Source organism: Erpetoichthys calabaricus, chromosome 4 (assembly GCF_900747795.2).
Source record: "Erpetoichthys calabaricus chromosome 4, fErpCal1.3, whole genome shotgun sequence".
Classification (NCBI taxonomy): domain Eukaryota; kingdom Metazoa; phylum Chordata; class Cladistia; order Polypteriformes; family Polypteridae; genus Erpetoichthys; species Erpetoichthys calabaricus.
The window spans coordinates 59,452,456-59,475,187 of NC_041397.2; the positions used below are offsets into that span (position 1 = coordinate 59,452,456).

The 22,732-nt window shown below is 42.9% G+C and overlaps 1 protein-coding gene across 1 annotated transcript in view; it reads left to right on the plus strand.

The window, feature by feature from the left end:
* c1qtnf9 (C1q and TNF related 9) overlaps window positions 1–21,587 on the plus strand; it is a 49,978-nt gene extending 28,391 nt beyond the window's left edge. Inside the window, exons 5-6 of the mRNA XM_051926592.1 lie at window positions 15,386–15,573; window positions 20,997–21,587. Coding sequence (XP_051782552.1) covers window positions 15,386–15,573; window positions 20,997–21,478 — 670 coding nt within the window. The 3' untranslated portion in view covers window positions 21,479–21,587. The remainder of the gene's footprint in view (window positions 1–15,385; window positions 15,574–20,996) is intronic.
* Window positions 21,588–22,732: the final 1,145 nt, after the last annotated feature.

The following is a 22,732-nucleotide window of genomic DNA, read 5'->3' on the forward strand; positions in this document are numbered from 1 at the left end:
TATGGTTTGGCATTTTTAGTTAATACGTTTGGTAATCGTGTGTAAGCAATCAAGAAAAGCTATAATGTTATTATTTTTTAAAAACCCCATCTCATACAATAGAAGCCCAAAATGTTTGAGCAATGTGAGCCAAAGTTGCTTCTGGGGCTCGTCTGAGAAGCACAGCAGATTGTCCTGCCAGACATGAGAACATTAGAACACTCTAGACGAGAACAGGCCCTTCAGCCCAACAAAGCTTGCCAGTCCTTTCCACTTATTTCTTCCAAAAAAACATCAAGTCGAGTTTTGAAAGTCCCCAACGTCTTACTGTCTACCACACTCCTTGGTAGCTTATTCCATGTGTCTATCATTCTTTGTGTAAAGAAAAACTTCCTAATGTTTGTGCGAAATTTACCCTTAACAAGTTTCCAAATATGTCCCTGTGTTCTTGATGAACTCATTTTAAAATAACAGTCTCGATCCACTGTACTAATTCCCTTCATAATTTTAAACACTTCAATCATGTCTCCTCTTAATCTTCTTTTGCTTAAACTGTATAGGCTCAGCTCTTTTAATCTTTCTTCATAATTCTTCCCCTGTAGCCCTGGAGTCAGCCTAGTCGCTCTTCTCTGGACCTTTTCTAGTGCTGCTATGTCCTTTTTGTAGCCTGGAGACCAAAACTGCACACAGTACTCCAGATGAGGCCTCGCCAGTGCGTTATAAAGCCTGAGCAGAACCTCCTTGGACTTGTACTCCACACATCAAGGCGCTGTATAACCTGACATTCTGTTAGTCTTCTTAATGGCTTCAAGACCCTCCAGCACCACCATATTCACACATATTGTGCTCTTATGTTCTAGTAGCAGGCTTGGACTTCCATTTCCTGACGCTTTTTATAAAAACGTATGACCTTTAAAATGCAGATGTTTATTTTAATGGATAATCAATTGATGATGATCTGACCACAATATTGTGCCAAAGATACCAGTTATGTTAGCCATTAAGTTTAAAACAAACACATATTAAAATCCTTCAAATTTGTCATTGATAACTAATGCAAGTTGGTCAATGTGTAACTTTTACTCCACTTTTAGTTAGCCAGCTTTGAAAATAGAAGCCAGTGAAATGCGTTGCTCTCTTTGAAGTTGCTGAACTTCAATGGAGAGCCATGGGCCGCGTGGTGACACCAGGAGCCTGAGTCTGCCTGGAGATCGGACCCAGTGGGGACCACCTGGGCTACTTTTGACAGTTTCAATCCTGCATTGTAATGAGAAGTGAAACAAAATGACACTTTGATTGGCTAACTGAGCAGAATACCGTATGCAAGCTTTTGAGGCAACTCAGACCCCCTCTGCAGGCAAAATGTTAAGGCGTCCTTTTGCTTCACTTCTCATTGTCTCCATAACGGGTAACACGGTACAACACTCTGCTGCTATCCTGAATTGTTATATTTTACATAAACTATGGAGTGAGAAGCATAGCACCAGATAGTGTCGTGCATTGCATGCTGATCAGGTTCATTGTGTTCTGTTAAATCTGAAATAATTACACCACATTATGTTTGTGGTCAGATCACGAGATTTTGACCCAGGCTGGTCCATCATCCACCTGCATGTGGCAGTAAGTCTGCAAAACCTATGAACTCTGGGTATTATGTGCTTTCTGTGGCATGGAGAGGGCACACACAATACTGAGGAGATGAAAAAAGAGTGGATTATGAGACTGAGCTCCACTGAGAAGGAGTGACCAATGAGCAGTTTTCGTGTTTTTACTTGTGTTGAGAGTACGGTGATGAGACTGAGGACGACGTGTCTGGTAGGCAGGCAGTGTGGCGTAGTGGTTGAGGCTTTGAATTTTCAAAATCCGGATGTTTTGGGTTAAAATCCCACTGCTGACACCATGAGGAAGTCACCTGCCTGTGCTCCAAACTGGAGAAGAAAACAAAATGCCACCAATTGTATCTCAAATATTGTAAGTCATCTTGGATAAAGGTGTCAGTCAAATAATAAGTAATAATAATAATGCTGCTTCCAGTAGAGTTTTACTCAAGTTCATAATGTGATGAAGTAATCCTGATGTTTAGACATTGTTGCCAGTGCCATGCTGTGATTATAATCAATTTTAAATCAGCTTTGAATTATTTTTTTATATACCTTTATATCATTACCAACTGTCACTTCCAACCGATACCAACAAATCCTACAGCATCGTGTATCGACTGCAGATGCTTTCCACAGTCCATGCTCGACCAGATGCTTTTTCCCTCCAGGTACTCCAGTTTTTCATGACATGCCGTCAAAGACATGTATGTTAAGGTTAACTGGTGTAGGTGGGTGTGTGAGGGTGGGCCCTGCGATTGACTAGCCGCCTGTCCAGCGCTGTCTCCTGCCTTGTGCCTGATGCAGCAGGGTTAGGATTCAGATTAAGCAGATAACCAAGACGTGATGTTTAACCTCCGTTGCAATGTCTGGGTGCATACCGCCCATACCCCTTCACTTGGTCACTCGACTTCTCATCAGGATGGTGGTGTACAGTATTGAGCAGCGCGTCTTCATGGTGCAAACCTATTGGGTCATCAATTTGTTTAAGCGATGTCAGAGTTAATTTAGGAAGAAATATGTTGTTTGTGACGTACCCTCAAAGAGTGTTATTCACAAGATGGTACGGAAACTGGAAACGATGGGATCATTGATCCCTTTTCATACAGGGGGCCGTCCGAAAATGTCGCAGAACACAATCGATGACATGCAACATCGGCTGCAGTAGTCGCCTACAGAACCTCTGAGATGCCTAGCACAGGAGACTGGAAGGTCTTATTCAACATGTCAGAGAGCTGCAAAAAGAGCAAAATGGCATGCATATTGTGTCACTGTCATTCAGGAGCTCAAAGCAAGTGATATGAAGAAAAGAGTCAGATACTGTCACTGGCTCCAGGCGTTTGTGAGGGACAACGAAGGAATATTGGATATCACATGCTTCTCGAATGAGGTGTGGTTCCATTTGTCGCAAAACACCCGTATATGGGCCTCTAAAAATTCTTTTGCCACTCACCAAAAACCTCTCCATGATCAAAAAGTCAGTGTATAGTGTGCGATGTCTCGGTTGCGTATCATAGGCCCCATTTTCTTTGACACCACCGTGAACACCGATGTGTATCTGGACATTTTTGAACAGTTCATGAATCAACTGGATGATCGTGAGTTAACGGGAGGTTACTTCCAGCAAGATGGAGCAACATGTCACACCTCAGCAAGGAGCATGGCAGAAACTGAGCACTTCTTCGGCAACAAGGTAATTCCAAACGGGCTTTATCCACCACGGTCGCCAGATCTGACACCACCAGACTTCTTCTTTTTGGGTATGCTCAAAGGAAAAGTCAATCGGAACAAGCCTCGCACCGTGGAAGATTTGAAGGAAAATATCCAACGTGAAATTGCTGTTGCTCCTCCTGAGATGCTTGTACCGATATGTTCAGGAACATGGAGCCCCGTGTCAAAACGTGTTTGGCAGAAAACGGAAACCACTTCCAGCATCGCATGTAATGCAATCGATTACACATACGTCAAGGTATAGAGCATATTTTTTGGTTCAGATTGCTTCACCCTAACAGTAGAATATTCTGGGCCTCTTTGGCGTGAATCTCCCTGTAGTTAAACAGAATATCTGCCCTTTGAGCTATGAAAATGTGCTAGAGAAATACATGTTGTTGCTATAGTTGTGGTGCCCATCCCCACTACTTTCTCTTAACTCAATTGTGGAACGCATTTGTGAAAAGGAAGAAGATGACAGAAAATGAGAAGCCTTTTTGTATAAATGCCACTCTGGTGATGGCTTCTCCAGGTCAGGGTGCACAGCTCAGCAGGTTCACTGTTCCTCTGTTCTTGTGGTCGTTCTCTGGCTTAGCCTGGCAGTCACGAGGTACTGAGTTGAGTTAATCATGCAGAGGGTGGTGAGCTAATAACGTGGCCTCGGGCTGCCAAGGTTGGCTTCATCCAATTAATCTGTTTTTGTGTTTCACAGACTATGCAAAAAGTGTTGGAAATGACCTTTGTAAAGTACATTTGGGTGCACTGTATAAGTAAAGCAGCTGGTGCCCGCCTCACATGGCACGTGACTGCCAGCAGCTTACAAAAACAGCAGATTAACACCTTTGAAAAAAATTAGACAAAGGGAAGAGCCAAATCTCAAGGAACAGCCATTAAATCGAAATAGGAATTACTTTAGCAATGTAACAAGCAAGTCTGCCATGCTGAGTTCTGACAGCTTAGTGGCCAAGGGTTCATTTTAAACCAGAAGGCTGTCAGTCCAGAGTATGTTATCTAAGACAGCTGATGACATGATTGTGAAAAATACCCGTCCTACCAAACCCGCCTATTTTAGGGTCACGGAGAGCACCCGTACTCGGAGTGAGAGCCTCTCACATATGAGAAGAATCTGCAGACTTCACACAGATGGGGACCTCTAAAAATATACACACATATATACGAGGGGGTACTCAAAAATAAACGGAATCTGTACCTGGCACGCAATCTAGACTCACCGCTAGTTATATACTTACAGTATTATGTGGCGAGTGGCCAAGTGGTGGTGCTCTGTATTCTTTGTACGCCATTCCGTGTCGATTTTTCTTGGTGTTTATTAAACGTGTTCCGCGATTTTTGTGATGGGTGATCATAAAGAACAGCGAGTCTGCGTTAAATTTGGTTTTCTCTTAGTGAAAACAGCAGCTGAAACTGCAGTGATGCTTGAAACTGCTTTTAAAGAGGAAGCTTTAAGTAAAACACAGGTCTACAAGTGGTTTTCAAGTTTCAGACGAGGGGAAATGTCACTTGAAGACCAACTAAGATCTGGCCGACCTTACACAATTAGGAATGTCGAAAATCTTGAAAACATTCTCAATGCAATTTACGGAGATTGTCGTCAGACTACTGAAGAGCTTTCTGAATTGACTTGTGCGTCTTGGAGTTCTTGCCACCTTCCCTACACACCTAATCTTGTGCCGTGCGACTTTTTCTTGTTCCCACATATGAAAAAAGAACTCAAAGGAAAGCGTTTTTGTACCGTGGAGGAAGTCAAACAAAAATCGTCACAGGCATTGGACAAATTTCCTCTTCAGCAATTCCAAAAATGTTTCTACCAATGGGGAAAACTGTTTGGAGAAGTGCATCCATTCACATGGGGAGTACTTTAAAGGAGTTTCAGTAAATAAAAATGATTAAAAACAATTTTTTTTCAATTCCAGTTATTTTTGGGTACCCACCACATACAGTTAGGTCCATAAATATTTGGACAGAGACAACTTTTTTCTAATTTTGGTTCTGTACATTACCACAATGAAATTTAAATGAAACAACTCAGATGAAGTGCAGACTTTCAGCTTTAATTCAGTGGGGTGAACAAAATGATTGCATAAAAATTTCATTTCAGGGGCTCAAAAGTAATTAGACAAATTAAATAACTGGAAATAAAATGTTGATTTCTAATACTTGGTTGAAAACCCTTTAGTTTAGTCTTCAACAAGTGAAATGCATGCTCAATTGGGTTAAGATCAGGTGACTGACTTGGACAGTCAAGAATTTTCCACTTCTTTGCTTTAATAAACTCCTGGGTTGCTTTGGCTGTATGTTTTGGGTCATTGTCCATCTGTATCATGAAACGCCGCCCAATCAATTTGACTGCATTTAGCTGGATTTGAGCAGACCGTATGTCTCTGAACACCTCAGAATTCATTCAGCTGCTTCTGTCCTGTGTCACATCATCAATGAACACTAATGTCCCAGTGCCACTGGCAGCCATGCACGCCCAAGCCATCACACTGCCTCCACCGTGTTTTACAGATGATGTGGTATGCTTTGGATAATGAGCTGTTCCACGCCTTCTCCATACTATTTTCTTGTCATCATTCTTATAGAGGTTGATCTTGGTTTCATCTTGTCCAAAGAATGTTTTTCCAGAACTGTGCTGGCTTTTTTAGATGTTCTTTATCAAAGTCCAATCTAGCCTTTCTATTCTTGAGGCTTATGAGTGGCTTGCACCTTGCAGTGCACCCTCTGTATTTACTTTCATGCAGTCTTCTCTTTATGGTAGACTTGGATATCAATACGCCTACCCCCAGGAGAGTGTTGTTCACTTGGTTGGCTGTTGTGAAGGGGTTTCTCTTCACCATGGACATGATTCTGTGATCATCCACCACTGTTGTCTTCCGTGGATGTCCAGGTCTTTTTGCGTTGCTGAGTTCACCAGTGCTTGCTTTCTTTTTCAGGATGTACCAAACTGTAGATTTTGCCACTCGTAATATTGTAGCAATTTCTCGGATGGGTTTTTTCTGTTTTCGCAGCTTAAGGATGGCTTCTTTCACCTGCATGGAGAGCTCCTTTGACTGCATGTTGTCTGTTCACAGCAAAATCTTCCACATGCAAGCACCACACCTCAAATCAACTCCAGGCCTTTTACCTGCTTAATTGATAATGACATAACGACAGACTTGCCCACACCTGCCCATGAAATAGCCTTTGAGTCAATTGTCCAATTACTTTTGAGCCCCTGAAATGAAGGGATTGTGTTAAAAAAATGCTTTAGTTGCCTCACATTTTTATGCAATCGTTTTGTTCACCCCACTGAATTAAAGCTGAAAGTCTGCACTTCAACTGCATCTGACTTGTTTCATTTAAAATTCATTGTGGTAATGTACAGAACCAAAATTAGAAAAGAGTTGTCTCTGTCCAAATATTTATGGACCTAACTGTACATGTGACCAATTGAATACTTGTAATGGTGTTCACTAGAGAATGGTGCGTCATAATAAAGGTGGTTTGTTTTAATCCAAAGCATTGGAGTCAGTCTTAACGCTCTTTGGGTTGGTCTTCTCCACAGAAGGATGTTGTATAAATAAGGCAGGGTGTCTGGAGCCCAAACCTATAGATGTAGCCAGCTGACTGCAAACTGTGCCACAAGAAAAGCAATCTGTGGTGCGTAAAACCAAAGACAAAATGACCCTGTCCTTCCCGAGCTGTGCTTCCATAACCGCCACTACTGGTTTGTTTTAGTAAACTGGTCGCACTTCTATTGGAGGAGCTTTTCCAAACCAGCTACGATAAATGAAAACGAGACGTGCAGCTCAATGATGACGTAGTGCAGTTACGACCAAATCCACTGAATAAATACAGCAAGGTTTTGAAACATAAGAACATTTTGCTGGTCATGCATCATATAAAGATATGGCCCAGCAATGTTAGAATTGTGTTCTGGAAGATGTCAGAAATAATATATACTGTAAATAAAAGGCTGACTAGAAATCCCATCAATCCATCCGTTTTTAACTCCAAAGAATCTGGGAATAGGTTTTGTCCACATTAGATGAAAGGTATAGACGAGCTATGGATGGATCACCAATCCATGACAGGACACTACCACTCACACAGCCACTCGCTCATACTGGCACAAGTTTCAGTCACCCATTAACTTGACACACATGTCTCACAGATGAGCGAGTTGACACTGGTCACACTTATCACACAGAGAAATCAATTGGGAATAAACCTGATCACTCTTTAAAAGTAGTAAAAGGAGTAACTTGTAGCACATTAGTTGATGAATTGTCTTTATTTGTAATGTTAAAGAGTCAGGAAGCTGGACCTGCCAGATTTGTACCCCCAGAGTTTCATTGATGAGAAGAGTGCCATCTGGACCAGGGTGTATGGTTTCATTCTATAAGCCATCCTCCACTGCCTACTGGTATGAAACTGGTCTGGTGGGCTGACATGTGGCAGTTTATGATTGGCCACCTGCTCACCTATCACTTGCTCGAAATGGCTCGGCTAGTGGGACAACAAAGTCATTTACGTTTCTGGGCACTGTGCTGCCCCAGATCTTTAAGTGGGACAATAGTATCACATGCATTATTAAGAAATAAATCAGACAATGTTCTTGTATCCGCTGAGGAAATTCAGTCTTCTTCAAGCAATATTAGTCCAATTCTACACAGCCATCAAGTCCATTCTGACTCCATTGGTGCTGCCTCTGTTCAGACTCAGGCCAAACTGCTCCGCATCATCAAACCCTGTGAAAGGATTGTAGGAGGTAACTTACCGCACATTCAAGTCCTACATGAGTCCAAGCTGAGGAAGAGGGCCGCAAAGATCATTGCTGATCCTACTCACCCAGGGCATAACCTGCTCCAAAGACTTCCCTCCAGCAAACGTCTTCATGCAGTCAAAGCTAAAACATCACGTCACTTAAATTGTTTTTTTTCCACATGCTGTTATTCTGATTAATCAGGTCTGAGCTTCCACTCCGTATCTCAGTAGACCTACACACTGGACTACTTGGACGTTTTTTATTCCTATTTTATCTTTCTATATGTTGCATTGCCCTTGTATGCTGCATCATATTTTATCTTTCTTCTTCTTTTTTATCTTTTGTGTTCTGTGTTGTCCTTGTATTATTCACTAATCCTATTGAGACACCAAGATCCAGGCCTTTAATGACCTCTTGGGCACAGCCATCAGCAGTGTGTCTGTCTGCGGACAGAGTGTTGACCTTGTCGAGAGGTTTACTCACCTTGGTAGTGACATTCATGACTCTGGTGACTCTTCCTATGAAGTCAGTAGATGGATTGGGAGAGCATGGGGGGGTCATAAGGTCGCGGGAAAGTGGTGTGTGGTGCTCCCAATATCTATGCAAAAGGACGAAGGTCCAAGTCTTTAGAGTCCTGGTGCTTCTTGTCTTGCTATATGGTTGCGAGACATGGACGTTATCCCGTGACCTGAGACGGAAACTGGACTCCTTTGGTACTGTGTCTGTCCAGAAAATCCTTGGGTACCGTTGGTTTGACTTTGTGTTGAATGAGCGGTTGTTCATGGAGTCCCGAATGAGGCACATTACCTGCATTGTGAGGAAGTGTCAGTTACGGCACTACAGCCATGTGGCACGTTTCCCTGAGGGTGATCTGACTCACAGTATCCTCATTGTTGGGGACCAAGTGGCTGGACCAGACCAAGGGGTCGCCCATGTAACACCTGGCTGCAGCAGATAGAGGGTCATTTCCGGAGGGTGGGACTGGACCACGTGTCTGCCTGGGGGTTTGCAAACTGGGATCCCAAGTTGTTTCGTTGTGTAGTGGGTGCGGCAACGCACTGTACCAGTGCATGCTCCCCAACTTGACTTGACTTGACTTGCTATCGAGACAAATTCCTAGTTCCCATTAGTGTGCCTGGCCAATAAAGTGAATTCCAATTCTGTTCCACGACACCCCATTGGTCCAGTCATGTCAGGACAGGGTTGGATGTGCCAAAGGAGTTGCCCGCACCCATTGGTTCAGGATTTGTGATAGGAATAGTGTAAGTTGGTTACTCCACCTTTCTCTCTCTCACACACTCTGGCCGTGAAGAGAAGACCACCCATCTCTCTTGCCATTTCTCCATGATGAAGACAACCCCATCTCAACAGCCATACTGAGACATGTACGGAGCCTGTTTCAATACTTCATTCAAAGGCCATGTGGTAGCAAAGGCCAAGTTAGACTGAAGATAAGCCAGGAGCCGCCTATTAATGGTGTTTTTTGTCACACTCCTTTTACTTTGTTTATAAGTTGGGCATGCTATCTGTAATAATTCATAATTAAAAGTGTAATTCTATCTCGTGTTTGTCCTATTGCTCTTCTTGCAAGCTGCCTGAGGAGGTCGTGTAACATATGAAGTTAGATAGCAGAAGGATACTGTTCTGAGTTAAGATTTGTTCACGTTTAACACTCTAAAGCGGGTCATTACATGTCGCCCTGAGGCTGCCTAATGAAGAACCATATTTACACACAATTCCATACCTGAGGCACAGCAAGAGGGTTAAACCAAATGGAATAAGCAGCATTCAGGCCTGATTTAGCTGTGGGGTCTCTGGTGAAACCAGTTCCCATGGCATGGATATCAAATGGGTGTGCCGATGCCTCACTGCACGTGGACCCCAGTTCAGGCTCTCTAATGTGTGCAGTCCTCCCCGTCTTTGCCTACATTTCCTCCATGGACTACAACTGTATGCACAATGCAGTGACAAGCGGCTAATCAGTGGGTGATTCGAAAACTCAGTCCTGTGAAGTTCACTCTGGCTGCAGGTTTTCTTTCCAAAAATTTGTGATTTTAGCTGAACTCTTGTCATCGCTAAACACGTTGTTCTGCCTTTACGCTGGTAGTATGGAAATTCCCTAATGGCGAGGAATTCATTCACCTCATCTTATATGTTAGCGTCTTACTTTCTTTTGAAATGTTGAGGTCATTTGAGCTGTTGTAAGTACATACTGTAGAGGGACATGACACCAAAGTAGCTGCTCTGCTTTGGTTCTCACTTTGCACCCCTTTCTCCCTCCCAGTTCAGGATCGGGTGTGGAGCCCATTGCAACAATATCAGCCACTCAGCCGGATGACCCCCTAGACAGAGCACCAGTCTGTTGTAGTGCTCACTATCTCTGGGCCAGTTTGCAGTCACCAGTCAACTGAACCTGCAGATGTTTAGACGTGGAAGGAAGTAAAACAGACCACAACCAGATCAGGGTTCGAATCCCGTCTCCTGGAGCCATCATACTGAAGCAGCCAGCTTTGCACCACCAAGCTGGTCTAACACTACACTTCTCATATGATGTACTACTTTAGCTAAACTGAGCCATTGCTGTACCCCAACTCTGTTTTACGTCACACATATTTAGTCTGTAAACTGTCAAAGCAGCAGGTTGTTCCAGAATCATAGCCTTTAATGTTCTCTTCAGGGTGTGAAGGTGGTGACAACCCTTGACCACTCAGGTCTGCTGATAGATAGATAGATAAAGAAGAAAGGCACTATATGATTGATAGATAGATAAATAAAGAAGAAAGGCACTATAAGACAGACAGATAGATGTCATTTTAATTGGCTTTTAACAGAAGCTCACATGTGGTGAAGCCTCCTCTGCGTGGTGTCAAATCTCAGTCCAGACTCACTTCATGTGAAGCTCCTAGCTGGTGGAATGAACTGTCCATCTCCATTTGAAATTCTGACTCTCTCAGCATGTCTAAGAGGTGTTTGACTAAGACTCTCTTGTTTGACTAAGACTCTCTTGTTTGACGATTTTCTGTCCAGCTGATATTAGTTGTTAGGTTTTGTAACTCGCTTCTATTGTTCTGAGGTCTTCACTTCTGGTTGTCAATTTTGTACCCTAGTCCTATACCACTTGTTCCCAAACTGTCACCAGACTGATGTTTAATCGATTTTTTTGACCTCTTTTGTAAGTTGCTTTTCGCAAAAGCATCTGCAAAACAAATAAATGTCAATGCCGACTTGTTGCCTTTGGCCGGCTGCACCTTATTGTCCTTATAGCTACCAAGCGTGGACAGCATACACCACCAATCCAGAAGATTCCGGCTTTCCTCTCCTTCGCTGTCTCTAAGCTCTGGTGAGCCTTGTCAGCTGTCCACCTAACCAAAGAAAGGCGCGGTGCAGTACAGCATGGAGCCTGAGACACAAGGGCCTATCTTTCTAACCTGATTATGTTATCTGCTGTGTTTTTGTGGGGGGCTTTACACATGCTTGACCGCCTGTCCAGTCCTGCCTCTTCTATTCTTCTCTCCCTATTAATAATTACATCGAGTTTGTTGTGTTAAACCAGCGGTGTCAGCTGGTTGCTTCAGCAGTCAGTCAGTTTGTGGACATATTTAAGAAGGGAACTCGCTCTCTGTGAGGTTTGGAAAAATCACCCAGGAGGAGCAGGAAGATAAATCTAAAGAGGTGAGTGAACCGACCTTCTTTTATTTCATCTTAGAGAATTTAAGAGCAGTCGAGGGTAAATGCAGGCCTCACTGGAATGTTAATGTTGGCAAGAATGTAGGAATGAAATGTGGCCAAAGAAGATAAAACTAAAGAACGTAGTCAGACCTGCATAATCCAAATCACACTTGCTGGGCATCACTGCCTATCTTCATGTGTTACCTTCAAGATGTGTGAGTAAAGTGACCTCCTAAAGAGAGTCACAGTGGTTAGTCCAGGGTTCAAATCTCTTGCCTCTTTTTCCAAGTACTCCAGTTTCATCCCACATCACAGACAACTCTGAATGGAGCGGCTGTTGATGGTTAGGGTCGCATCCTGGGTCTGTTTCAAAGTTCTTCCTGATCACTGCTGGATATTATGAGTCCACCGGATTGACAGGTGGACATTTACAACTGGAAGGCAGAGTGAATTACAAAAGCTGTGAAATCCAGTCAGTACATTTTAGTCATAACCTGACTGGTGAATGTGACTTGAGCATCTCCTCAACATGACACTCAATTTAATAGGGCAGATGATTCACCTTGGCAGCAACATTCATGTCTCTGGTGACCCTTCCAATGAAGTCAATACACGGGTTGGGTGAGCATGGGGGGGTCATGAGGTCACTGGAAAGGGGTGTGTATCTATGCAAAAGGTTAAAGGTCCAAGTCTTTAGAGTCCTGGTGCTTTCTGTCTTGCTATATGGTTGCGAGACTTGGATGCTATCCAGTGACCTGAGATGAAGACTGGACTCATTGGTACTGTGTCTCTTCAGAGAATCCTTAGGTGCCACTGGTTTGACTTTGTGTTAAATGACTGGTTACTCATGGAGTCCCAAATGAGGCACATTACCTGCATTGTGAGGAAGTGTCGGTTACAGCACTATGGTCATGTGGCGCGATTCCCTGAGGGTGATCCGACTCACAGGATCCTCATTGTTGAGGACCAGAGTGGTTGGACCAAGCTAAGGGGACACCCACATAACACCTGGCTGTGGCAGATAGACGGTCATTTCCGGAGGGTAGGACTGAACTGCATATCTGACTGGGGGTCGCCAAATGGGATCCCAAGCTGTTTTGTTGTGTAGTGGGTGCAGCAATATGCTGTACCGGTGCATGTGCCCCAACCTGACCTGCATTTTTACTAACGGAACCCTCAAAAATTTTTTTTTCAAACCATTAGAGTTCACATTCAGTGTGGTTCTCATTGCATTTCCTTCTCTTATCCCTCCAGTCCCATGAGGACGGTGAGCATGCCGTCACAAAACATGAAACAATGTCACAGCAATACCAGCTTCTCTAACTGGGGTCCCCTTACAGCTGAAACTTACAGCAGACTTGGAGACCTCATTATGGGAGCCTGGCTCCGACCTTCTTGTCAGCATTGGTCAAGTTGGCAGCTCCCCACCTTTCAGAGCGGCGTCGCCTGTTAGCATTCTGCAATGCCATCACTCTCACCAATCAGGTGATCCTACGTGTGTTTGGGATGTGGAGGAAACTGGAGCCTGCCTGTGCTTCAATTGGAAAACCAACTGAAATGTAACAATTGAATCATAAATATTGCAAGTCGTCTTGGATAAAGACATCAGCCAATTAACACTAGAATCCCTGAAGCCTATGAAAAAACTTGTAATCCCAGGCCACCTTAAATCCCTTCGCACCTCTCCATCAGCGTCTTTTGTTTTGTAAATGTTTCAGTCAGCACAAGCAGCCTGCTATCCCATCACCCTCCTTGATGGAGCTCAACTCAGGCAAAAAGTTCTCCCAGCTTAAGTCAAGGCTCCTTATCTGCGTGTGAGGTGCCTGGAGTTGTATTTGGTAAATAATACAATATATTGTTATTTGGAATACATGCATTTCAAAAATAGGTGGAGCGATGGCTCTGAGGCTAGGGATCTGCACTGGCAATCAGAAGGTTGTCGGTTCGAATCCCGTAAATGCCAATAGGGACTCTGCTCTGTTGGGCCCTTGAGCAAGGCCCTTAACCTACAATTGCTGAGCGCTTTGAGTAGTGAGAAAAGCGCTATATAAATGCAAAGAATTATGTGTGTCCCGTGTCTACAAAGATCTGGGTATGTATAGGATGAAAGGAAATGCAAGAAATGCTGAACACTTACCCAAAGCAGAAACTTTTTCCAATTTTATACTAATAATGACATGAAGTGTATAATGTGTGCAGACTTTAGTCTGAATATCAAATAAACGTGCGCTTTTATTCGAGAATATAACCAAAGAAAAAAAAAATCATTCAATTTACATGTTACTGTCAATGAGTTACAAACCCAAGCTCAAATGTCAATCAACAAAAAGGCTAATGCGTATTCTTGAATGGTGCAGAGGTCTGAGCTGCTGCCTTATAAGTGAAAGGTTGCTGGTTTGAGTCTTGGCCCTCCTCCTTTTGAGTAGTGAGCTGCTATTATTATTGCTATAATATAATAAAAACATACATTTGATTGGAGTCTGTATCATCCAGTGTAAATTTTGGCTACTTGTAAAAGTTAGCGCTTGTTTTATTACAGTATTCAGTTTTATTCTGTCAGTGACATTCAAGTGGTACAACGAATTTGCCTCTCCCAATCTGAGTTGATGGCATTTATCTCCATTCTTTTCACAAGAGCAGCGATGACCGCTGAGGCATTTCAATCAAACATTTGTTTGTAAATTAATTGCTCAAAAAGCTGGCAACAAGTTTTCTCTAAAAAAAATCTGCATTAACCCTCCTATAGAACATCTTGCAAAGGAATTCCCTCTAGGAGACCCCACCACTCAGCCACATATTCTCCACGAGATGGCAGCAGAACTCAGCACCTTTGGATTACAGAGGTGTCCGCTCTACAGGAGAGCTCTTCTGGTGCCCTAGTCCTGCTGATCACATTGTGCTGCTGCTCTCTTAAGGAAGGATTAAGAGCTGAGATATGAAGAAGTTTGTGAACAAGTAGTGCCCCCTTGCAGTTAGAAACCCATTGAGATGATGGCATTGTCCTTTTGCACGGTGACAGAACATGGAACTAAGCAATGGAATCCAGTGACGTGAGTTCAATTCAGTGTCTCAAGGGGAACGTGGATCTGAGAAAGGGAGATGTCTCCATGAGTGGCATGGAGACTGAAGTGGCAGTCCAGGGTTAAAAGTCCAATGACTCAGCAACTGCTCAGACATGCGTACATGTTGAAATTTATTGAGACAGGCCTGCAAAAACTCGGAGGCCTTCTATGATGTCAATAGTGAACAGCAGCCCAAGGCACTAAATACAGTAAGTGAAGAGCTGCAGGATGCTCATAGATCTTATAGATCTGGAGCAGTTCTGGATTAAACATGTCACCTAGGAGCAGAGGACTGAGCCTGCGGCCTCGTGGGGTCCAGCTTCACAGCCATTAGGACACACTGCCTGCTGGTCCTTACAGAAAGCCGTCAATGTGGTGGACGATTGGTGACATTTTCTATTTAAATTCTCTTTGTTTTCTTTTTACGTAATGGCTGTGGTGCAGCTCCCAGGTCTCACTGACCTTAATGAGTAACGTCAATTTGGTCACTTTCTCCTTATTGTGCACCTTTATGAAGAAGTGTTGAGTGTGACTTTTCACATCCAGCTGTATAATTTGACTCCCCGTTTCAACATTTTATATTTTGTATTTTTTTACAGACATCCTCAAGAGATGGCCCAAGTGGCATTGCTGTATTTGTGCGCTCTTGTCAATATCATATCTGTCTACTCGGCGGCGGACAATCCGTGTCTTGCCGGCATTCCTGGTATGCCAGGCTCACAAGGACTTCCGGGCAGAGATGGCAGGGATGGAGCATATGGACCCAAGGGTGAAAAAGGAGATCCAGGTCAGAAGATACACTTCGTAAATGTTATACCAAGCTAGTGAGAGCAGAACTGGATTTGTGCATCTTGAGTACAACGTGCCATTCTCCTTCCTCATGTCCCCAAGTGTAAGCCATTTCCACATTGCCAGGCCATTAAGAGCCTCGTTTGACCCTAATCTGAAGTTTATATTGGCCACAAATTAGACAGCACTCGGTGGGTCAAGGCCACAGAAGCACTCGAGGAGATGCCAGCGCCCTTCCACATGCTGTTCTAGAGACCCAAAGCATAGCGAGCCAAGGCTCTGGGCAAAGTGAGGCTTCTTTTTAGAGAACAGGGAAGTCCTACAGCATGCCACCCTGGTGCACTCATCTGGCCATTTCATTTTTCATCCTTTCTAGTGCTCCGACTGTTTTATCTTGGTTTCCTGCTACAATAATGGCTCAATCTTTAATGTGATGACTTTTGTGCAATAAACCATCAACACCAAATACAAAATGAGACAACACGAGAACACCACTAGCCACCATTGTGCATTACAGAGCACCATATGTTGAAATTCTTCAGCTTGCACAGTTTATAAACATCATCATTTCAGAAGTTCACATCTTCTTAGTTAAGCATGTTTCTCTATTTTGGACTGTCTTCTCTATAGCTGGGATTCCAGTCTAAATGTCGAAAATGTTGACACTGAGAGTCAAGGGTTGGACCATTCAGAGTCGATTTAGTTACGGATCACATGAGAATCACCAACTCTACATAGTTACTCTCTGATATGTACTAAATCGACTTGGAATTGCTTATCAGTCAACTCTCGAGTTAAATATTCCATAGCAATTACACTCCATTACTTCCTGCAGCTCGAAATTGTAAGCGAGCAGACGAGCATGCGGCACATTACTGGCACAGCCCAGTGAACTTAACGATGTGTTTGGTTAGATCAATCGAGGTGGCCACTTGTTTGCGTCGATTTTTTAGCATGTGATCCCTTCTTTCCCACTCGATGCAACTTAGTCATTTGTAAGTGCAAATAAATAATTAGTGTTTTGTTAATTTAATAAGCGTTTCTCAAATTGTTATTTCTTTTTTCCCCCCCAAGTTTATTTTAGGTTGGCCACAGATGAAACGGACAATCAGAGGAAAGCCTTCAACAAGTCCCCAATTAACAAATCAGCGAAAAACAGTGAGAATGTATGATTCTGACTACTTAGGGATTGGCATGGAATGGTGACAAAGGAGATCCATGCCCACAGTGCATTGTTTACTGTGAAATTCTCACAAATGAGAGTATGTGACCGGAAAACTTACTTTGGCATATTGAAACAAGGTGTCCAGGCTTTCTCAAAAGGAAACTAAAACAACTAAATTAAATACATTGAAAAATAAGCTTCTCATTTCACCAGCATCAACGAAAAAACTATGCATGCCTCAAACCTCATTAGTTTGCAAATTGCACAATCTGGAAAGGCGATAAAAGATGATGGTGGAGTTATGTTTGATGACATGACCCATGTGAATTTCCCCTTGGGATTAATAAAGTATCTATCTATCTATCTATCTATCTATCTATCTATCTATCTATCTATCTATCTATCTATCTATCTATCTATCTATCTATCTATCTATCTATCTATCTATCTATCTATCTATGACCCTGAAAGAAGTTGAATCAATTCCACCATCCAATAACACGGTTGCACACAGAATCGATTAAATGTCCCTGTGGTAGAAGATCAGCTTATCAAGAGTTATGGCGAGTACATTTTTTCCGTTGCTTCCGGATGAGTCCAATGGAGTACAAGGGTTGTCTCAAACGATTGTTTTCATACGATTTCTATGAAACAAACAATTGCGTGAAGATATGTTTTTTTGTGAACCGATTATTCCCAGGAAGGATGTTTTCCTGGCTATAGATACTTATATAAAAATGAAGGATCTGCAGTGGATATATTGTACTGGCATAAGCCTAGACAGTGCATGCGCTATGTGCGGTACAAATAGGGGTATTGTGACTTGAGTTTCTTAACTAAGTCCAAATGCATCATGGCCTCACTGCAGTCTTCACAGAGAGGCATTAGTATGAAAAGCTACAGTATGTCAGATGATTTGAAAATCATTGTTAACACTGCTGTGAAAATCGTAAATTTTAGCAACACTAACGTGTAACAGTTATGCTTATTTGAAAAAGTTTGAGAAGAGATGGGAAGTTTCCATAAATTGCTTCTTCTGCACACGTACTCATCAGACTCATCAGACCAGGCGACATTTTTACAATCTTCTATTGTCCAGCTTAGTTAAGTCTGTACGAATTGTAGCCTCAGTTGCCTGTTCATAGCTGATAGGAGTGGCACCCGGTGTGGTCTCCTGCTGCTGCAGCCCATCTGCTTCAAGGTTTGACATGTTGTGCATTTAGAGATGTTCTTCTGTATACCTTGGTTGTAATAAGTGGTTATCTGAGTTACTGTTGCCTTTCTATCAGCTCAAACCAGTCTGGCCATTCTCCTCTGACCTCTGACATCAACAAGGCATTTTCACCCAGAGACCTGTTGCTCATTGGATATTTTCCCTTTTTCAGACCATTCTCAGTAAACTCTAGAGATGGTAAAAAATCCCACTAGATCAGCAGTTTTTGAAATACTCAGACCAGCCCGTCTGGCACTAATAATCATGCCACGTTCAAAGTCACTTAAAAACCTTTCTTTCCTATTCTGATGCTCGGTTTAAACTTAAGCAGGTCGTCTTGACAAAGTCTACATGCCTTAATGCATTGAGCTCTTGCCCTGTGATTGGCTGATTAGACATTTGTGTTAACAAGCAGTTGAACAGGTGTACCTAATAAAGTGGCCAGTGAGTGCAGTTCTGCCTGTCAGTTTAACAGCCCTATCCATCTCTTTCTACCGAAGCTTTGAGAGTGCTGCTCCCTTTCACGACTTCATACACATGTGAAGTTGAATTTACGGTGACAGTAGCAATCAAAACAAATTTTGAAATAAACTACAATTATCAAATTCATTGCGCCTGGAAATGACTTGCATCAATGTAGACGTCAAAGATGTCATCAGCAAAAACTGAAAACAAGCGCATTCTTCACACACACACACCTTGTTATGTATCTGAGAAATAGATGTATAAATTAAGTAGGTATATTCAATAAAAAAATTAAGAAGTAGTGAAGCAGTATTTTTTATTCACTACATATGCAATACAACTGGATAAGTCCCGGAGGGCTGCCGTTTTCAAAAGTTTGCAATGCCCTGCTTTATAAGAATGAGTCAACAAAATGGCAAGTCTTTTGTTCATTTCTGTGATATTATTAAGATGATTGTGGGTCACAAATTTTTATTAACATTGTGATATATCTTGTCATGTTTCAGCCAGCATTTTCCCCCTGGCTGGTGTTCACAGTTGTCTTTTGTGTCAGTATTGTTTAATTTTGTATTATTACTTTGTATTAATGTTTCTGTTGTGTATCTTTTTCTGTGTATGTGTGTTGGGAAAGGGGCGTGGCCTAGGTAATAGCCCTTGTGTTTTGTGGGTGGATCCCAAGGGCGGGGCCACCTGCCAGTCACCACCAGGAACAGCCCTCCACCCTATTTAAGAGAGGGCCTCCCATAATTCCTGGCGGTTCCTTGAATGCACTTGTAGTGGAGTGTTATTTTGCTTTTTGCTTCTGCTATTGCTTTGTGATTCCCCAGATTTTTTAGCCTGTGCTTTGTTTTTGGCCTCATCTTTAGATTTCCTGTGGTTTTTGATCTTTTTAAACCTCTGCTCTGTTTTTGATTTTGGGATTCTGTATCAGTGCTTTGTTTACTGTGTACTGCTCTGCCTTTTCAGGCATCTCCTTTGTGCTCTTTGGAGCTTTGCACAGCCTTTTTGCTAAAGTAAACCTTTTATTTTATAAGGATTTGTCTCAGCCCTTTGGGTTTCTAGTCAGGGTTTTTGACTTTGTTTTCTCCCCCACTAGTGGGCAACTTTTGAAAGTATTTTGGTACTTGTGCTCCCCAGATCACGATATTTAATTTTTTGACAGGAGAGTAAGACAGAAAGATTTAGGGAAATCAGGATGGCATGGTGTCAACAAGGCTGCCATGGCAATAAGGAGACTGGGGTTAGCATCCAGGGTGCTCCTTGCATGGAGTTTGCTCGTGTTCATGTGGATTTCCTCCTAGGGCTCCAGTTTCACCCCCATAGTCCAAAGACAAGTAAGTTAAGTGAATTGGCGTTGTTCTGCGATTCTGTGTCTGTGTATATAGTAGGGTAATGGATGAGCTCTCAGTCCCAGTGTTGTTCTTGCCTTGCTCCCAATGATTGCTAGGATAGGCTCCTGCCGCCCACCCCAACCCAGGATAAGTGGATTAAGAAAATGGCTGGATAGACAGAGAGAAATCAGGAGAAAAGCACACAGTGTTTTGTTCAGCAGGTGGGAGTAATAAATCACCAGAAGTGGAAAAGATGGTACTTGTAGCAGAGAGGGGCATTTCGATTCACTTTACTGGTTTGACTCTTTTGAATTACTCATTTAAGTGAATCGATTATTTTGACTCATTTAGAGTCTAACATTCATGGAACATCACAAATGTATAATTTAATCATTTGTATTATTACGCAGTGTGGAAGGGCATTTTATCCTGCTGAAAGAGGCCACTGCCATCAGGGACTACTGAATACCCATGAAGGGGTGTATGTGGCCCGCAACAATCATTAGGTAGGTGGTAGTGTCAAAGTAACATCCACACAAATGCCAGGACCTAAGGTTTCCAAGCAGAACATCATCCAGAGCAACATCTGCCTCCACTGGCTTACCTTCTTCCATCCTGCTGCCAGCTTTTTTTTTATAAAGCACACGTGCCCAGTCATCCACGTGATTCATCAGATGAAGTCACCATCTTTCATTGCTCCTTGGTCCAGTTCTGATGTTCACATGGGCGCTCCAACCAGTCAGTGGATACGCAGCGAGGTGCCATGCACTGTGTGCGTCTTTCCCTGAAGGCTAGCATTATGTTTTTCAGCCATTGGTGTTACAGTAGCTCTTCTGTGGGATCAGACCAGACACATCAGTGAGCCTTTGCTGTCCACGACCCTGGTGCTGGCTCAATGGTTGTAATTTTTCTTGGACCACTTTTGGTAAGTACTAAACACTGCATACCATGAACACCTCATGGAGATGCCATGACTCAATCATCTAGGCATTACTATTTGGCCCTCATCACAGGCACGCAGATCCTTATGCTTGCCCATTTTTTTTTGCTTTCAACACTTCACCTTCTAGAACTGACTGTTCACTTGCAGTCAAATTTATCAGACCCCCTGACAGGCGTCACTGTAATGAGATAATCTGTGTTATTCACTTCACCTGTCAGTGGTTTTAATGTAGCTGAAGGTCTGCATTAGTGTATATAAATTCTTCATGAATTCTTACTGACAAGATTGTTTTATTGTTTCATAGGACCACGTGGAGAAAGAGGTCTAATTGGCCCCCCAGGTAAAGTTGGACCTCCAGGATCTTTTATTCAGCAAGAACAATTCACTGGAGTAGTTGGATTCCACGTGGGCCTAAAAGATGGCTTTCCGACTCCTGGCTCCCCGATTATATTCCCCCATGTCTGGTATAATGACCAAGAGGCATACAGTACAGAGTCGGGTAAATTCACTGCCCCTCTTTCTGGACTCTACTTCTTTACTTACCACATTACGGTTTTCAAAACAGATATGTGGGTGACACTAAGGAAGAACAGCAACATCATTCAGTATACGTACAACAGTAACGATTTTTCCAAAAGCCTCCATGCCTCTGGCTCTTCTCTTCTGAAGCTGAATAAAGGAGATCAAATCTGGCTTCAAGTCCATGAAAACCGCAATGGCCTCTACGCAGACAACGATGATGACACCACTTTCACTGGCTTTCTGCTGCAGCAGCTTCCGTCTTAGCGCCCACATAAGACTATGAAGCGTAACTAGAGTTCTCCATGCATTTCGTGCCCTACACCCTTACCGAGGTAATGTCCTGCATGCAGTTTATGCACAAGGAGGCATTCTGGCCTCTTTTTGATGGTATTATTCAATGTAGAACTGAGACTCAGAGTCTTGTATTTCATTGTTCAGTGTGGTGATCAGGCATATTAATCTTGGTGTGATCATTCACTTGGGGATCAGTTTCGGTTAACGTAGTGGTCTCTAGGAGGGAGAAAATGTAACAGATAGTACCCAAAATAAAATGAATAAATAAGACATGTCTTCAGGCGTCCTGTGATTGTTTTGAGTGGTGGAAGTTCTGGATGCCAATGAACTCTGTAGTGTAAGCCACCATTTCTGCCTCCTCTCCCCTGTAAATCTCCTCAGATGCCTTCACAACATTTATTTATATAGCACATTTTCATACAACAATGTAGCTCAACATACTTTACGAGCTAACAAAGAGAAAGTTACAAGAAAAAAAACCAATTTTATTCAACAATAATATTGAAGAAGTAACAACAAAACCAGGTAAGGTCAGCTGGCCGACTATTGAGTGTACTGTATGTTTGGTGTGGCAGCAGAGCCTGAGCATAAAGCAAAAGTGACGTGCAATGCTGCCATCTAGTGTTGTCCTGAGGGATGTGCAGTTTAGTGGAATAATTGCTTTAAAACAGGGATCTCAAACTCCAGTCCTGGAGGGCCGTTGTGGCTGCAGGCTTTCATTCTAACCCTTTTCTTAATTAGTGAGCAGTTTTTGCTGCTAATTAACTTCTTCTGAATTAATTGTAACTGACTTGCTCTTGAAGACTCAGACCTCTTGTTTTATTTTTCCTTAATTAACTGGCAAACAACAGGGCGGCATGGTGGCGCAGTGGTAGTGCTACTGCTTTGCAGTAAGGAGACCTGGATTTGCTTCATGGGTTCTCCCTGTGTGGAGTTTGCATGTTCTCCCCGTGTCTGCGTGGGTTTCCTCTGGGTACTCCGGTTTCCTCCCACAGTCCAAAGACATGCAGGTTAGGTGCATTGGCGATTCTAAATTGTCCCTAGTGTGTGCTTGGCGTGTGTGTGCCCTGCGGTGGGCTGGTGACCTGCCTAGGATTTGTTCCTGCCTTGCGCCTTGTGTTGGCTGGGATTGGCTCCAGCAGACCCCCCGTGATCCTGTGTTAGGATATAGTGGGTTGGACAATGACTGACTGACAATAATGAGATACAAAATGAGCTAAAACA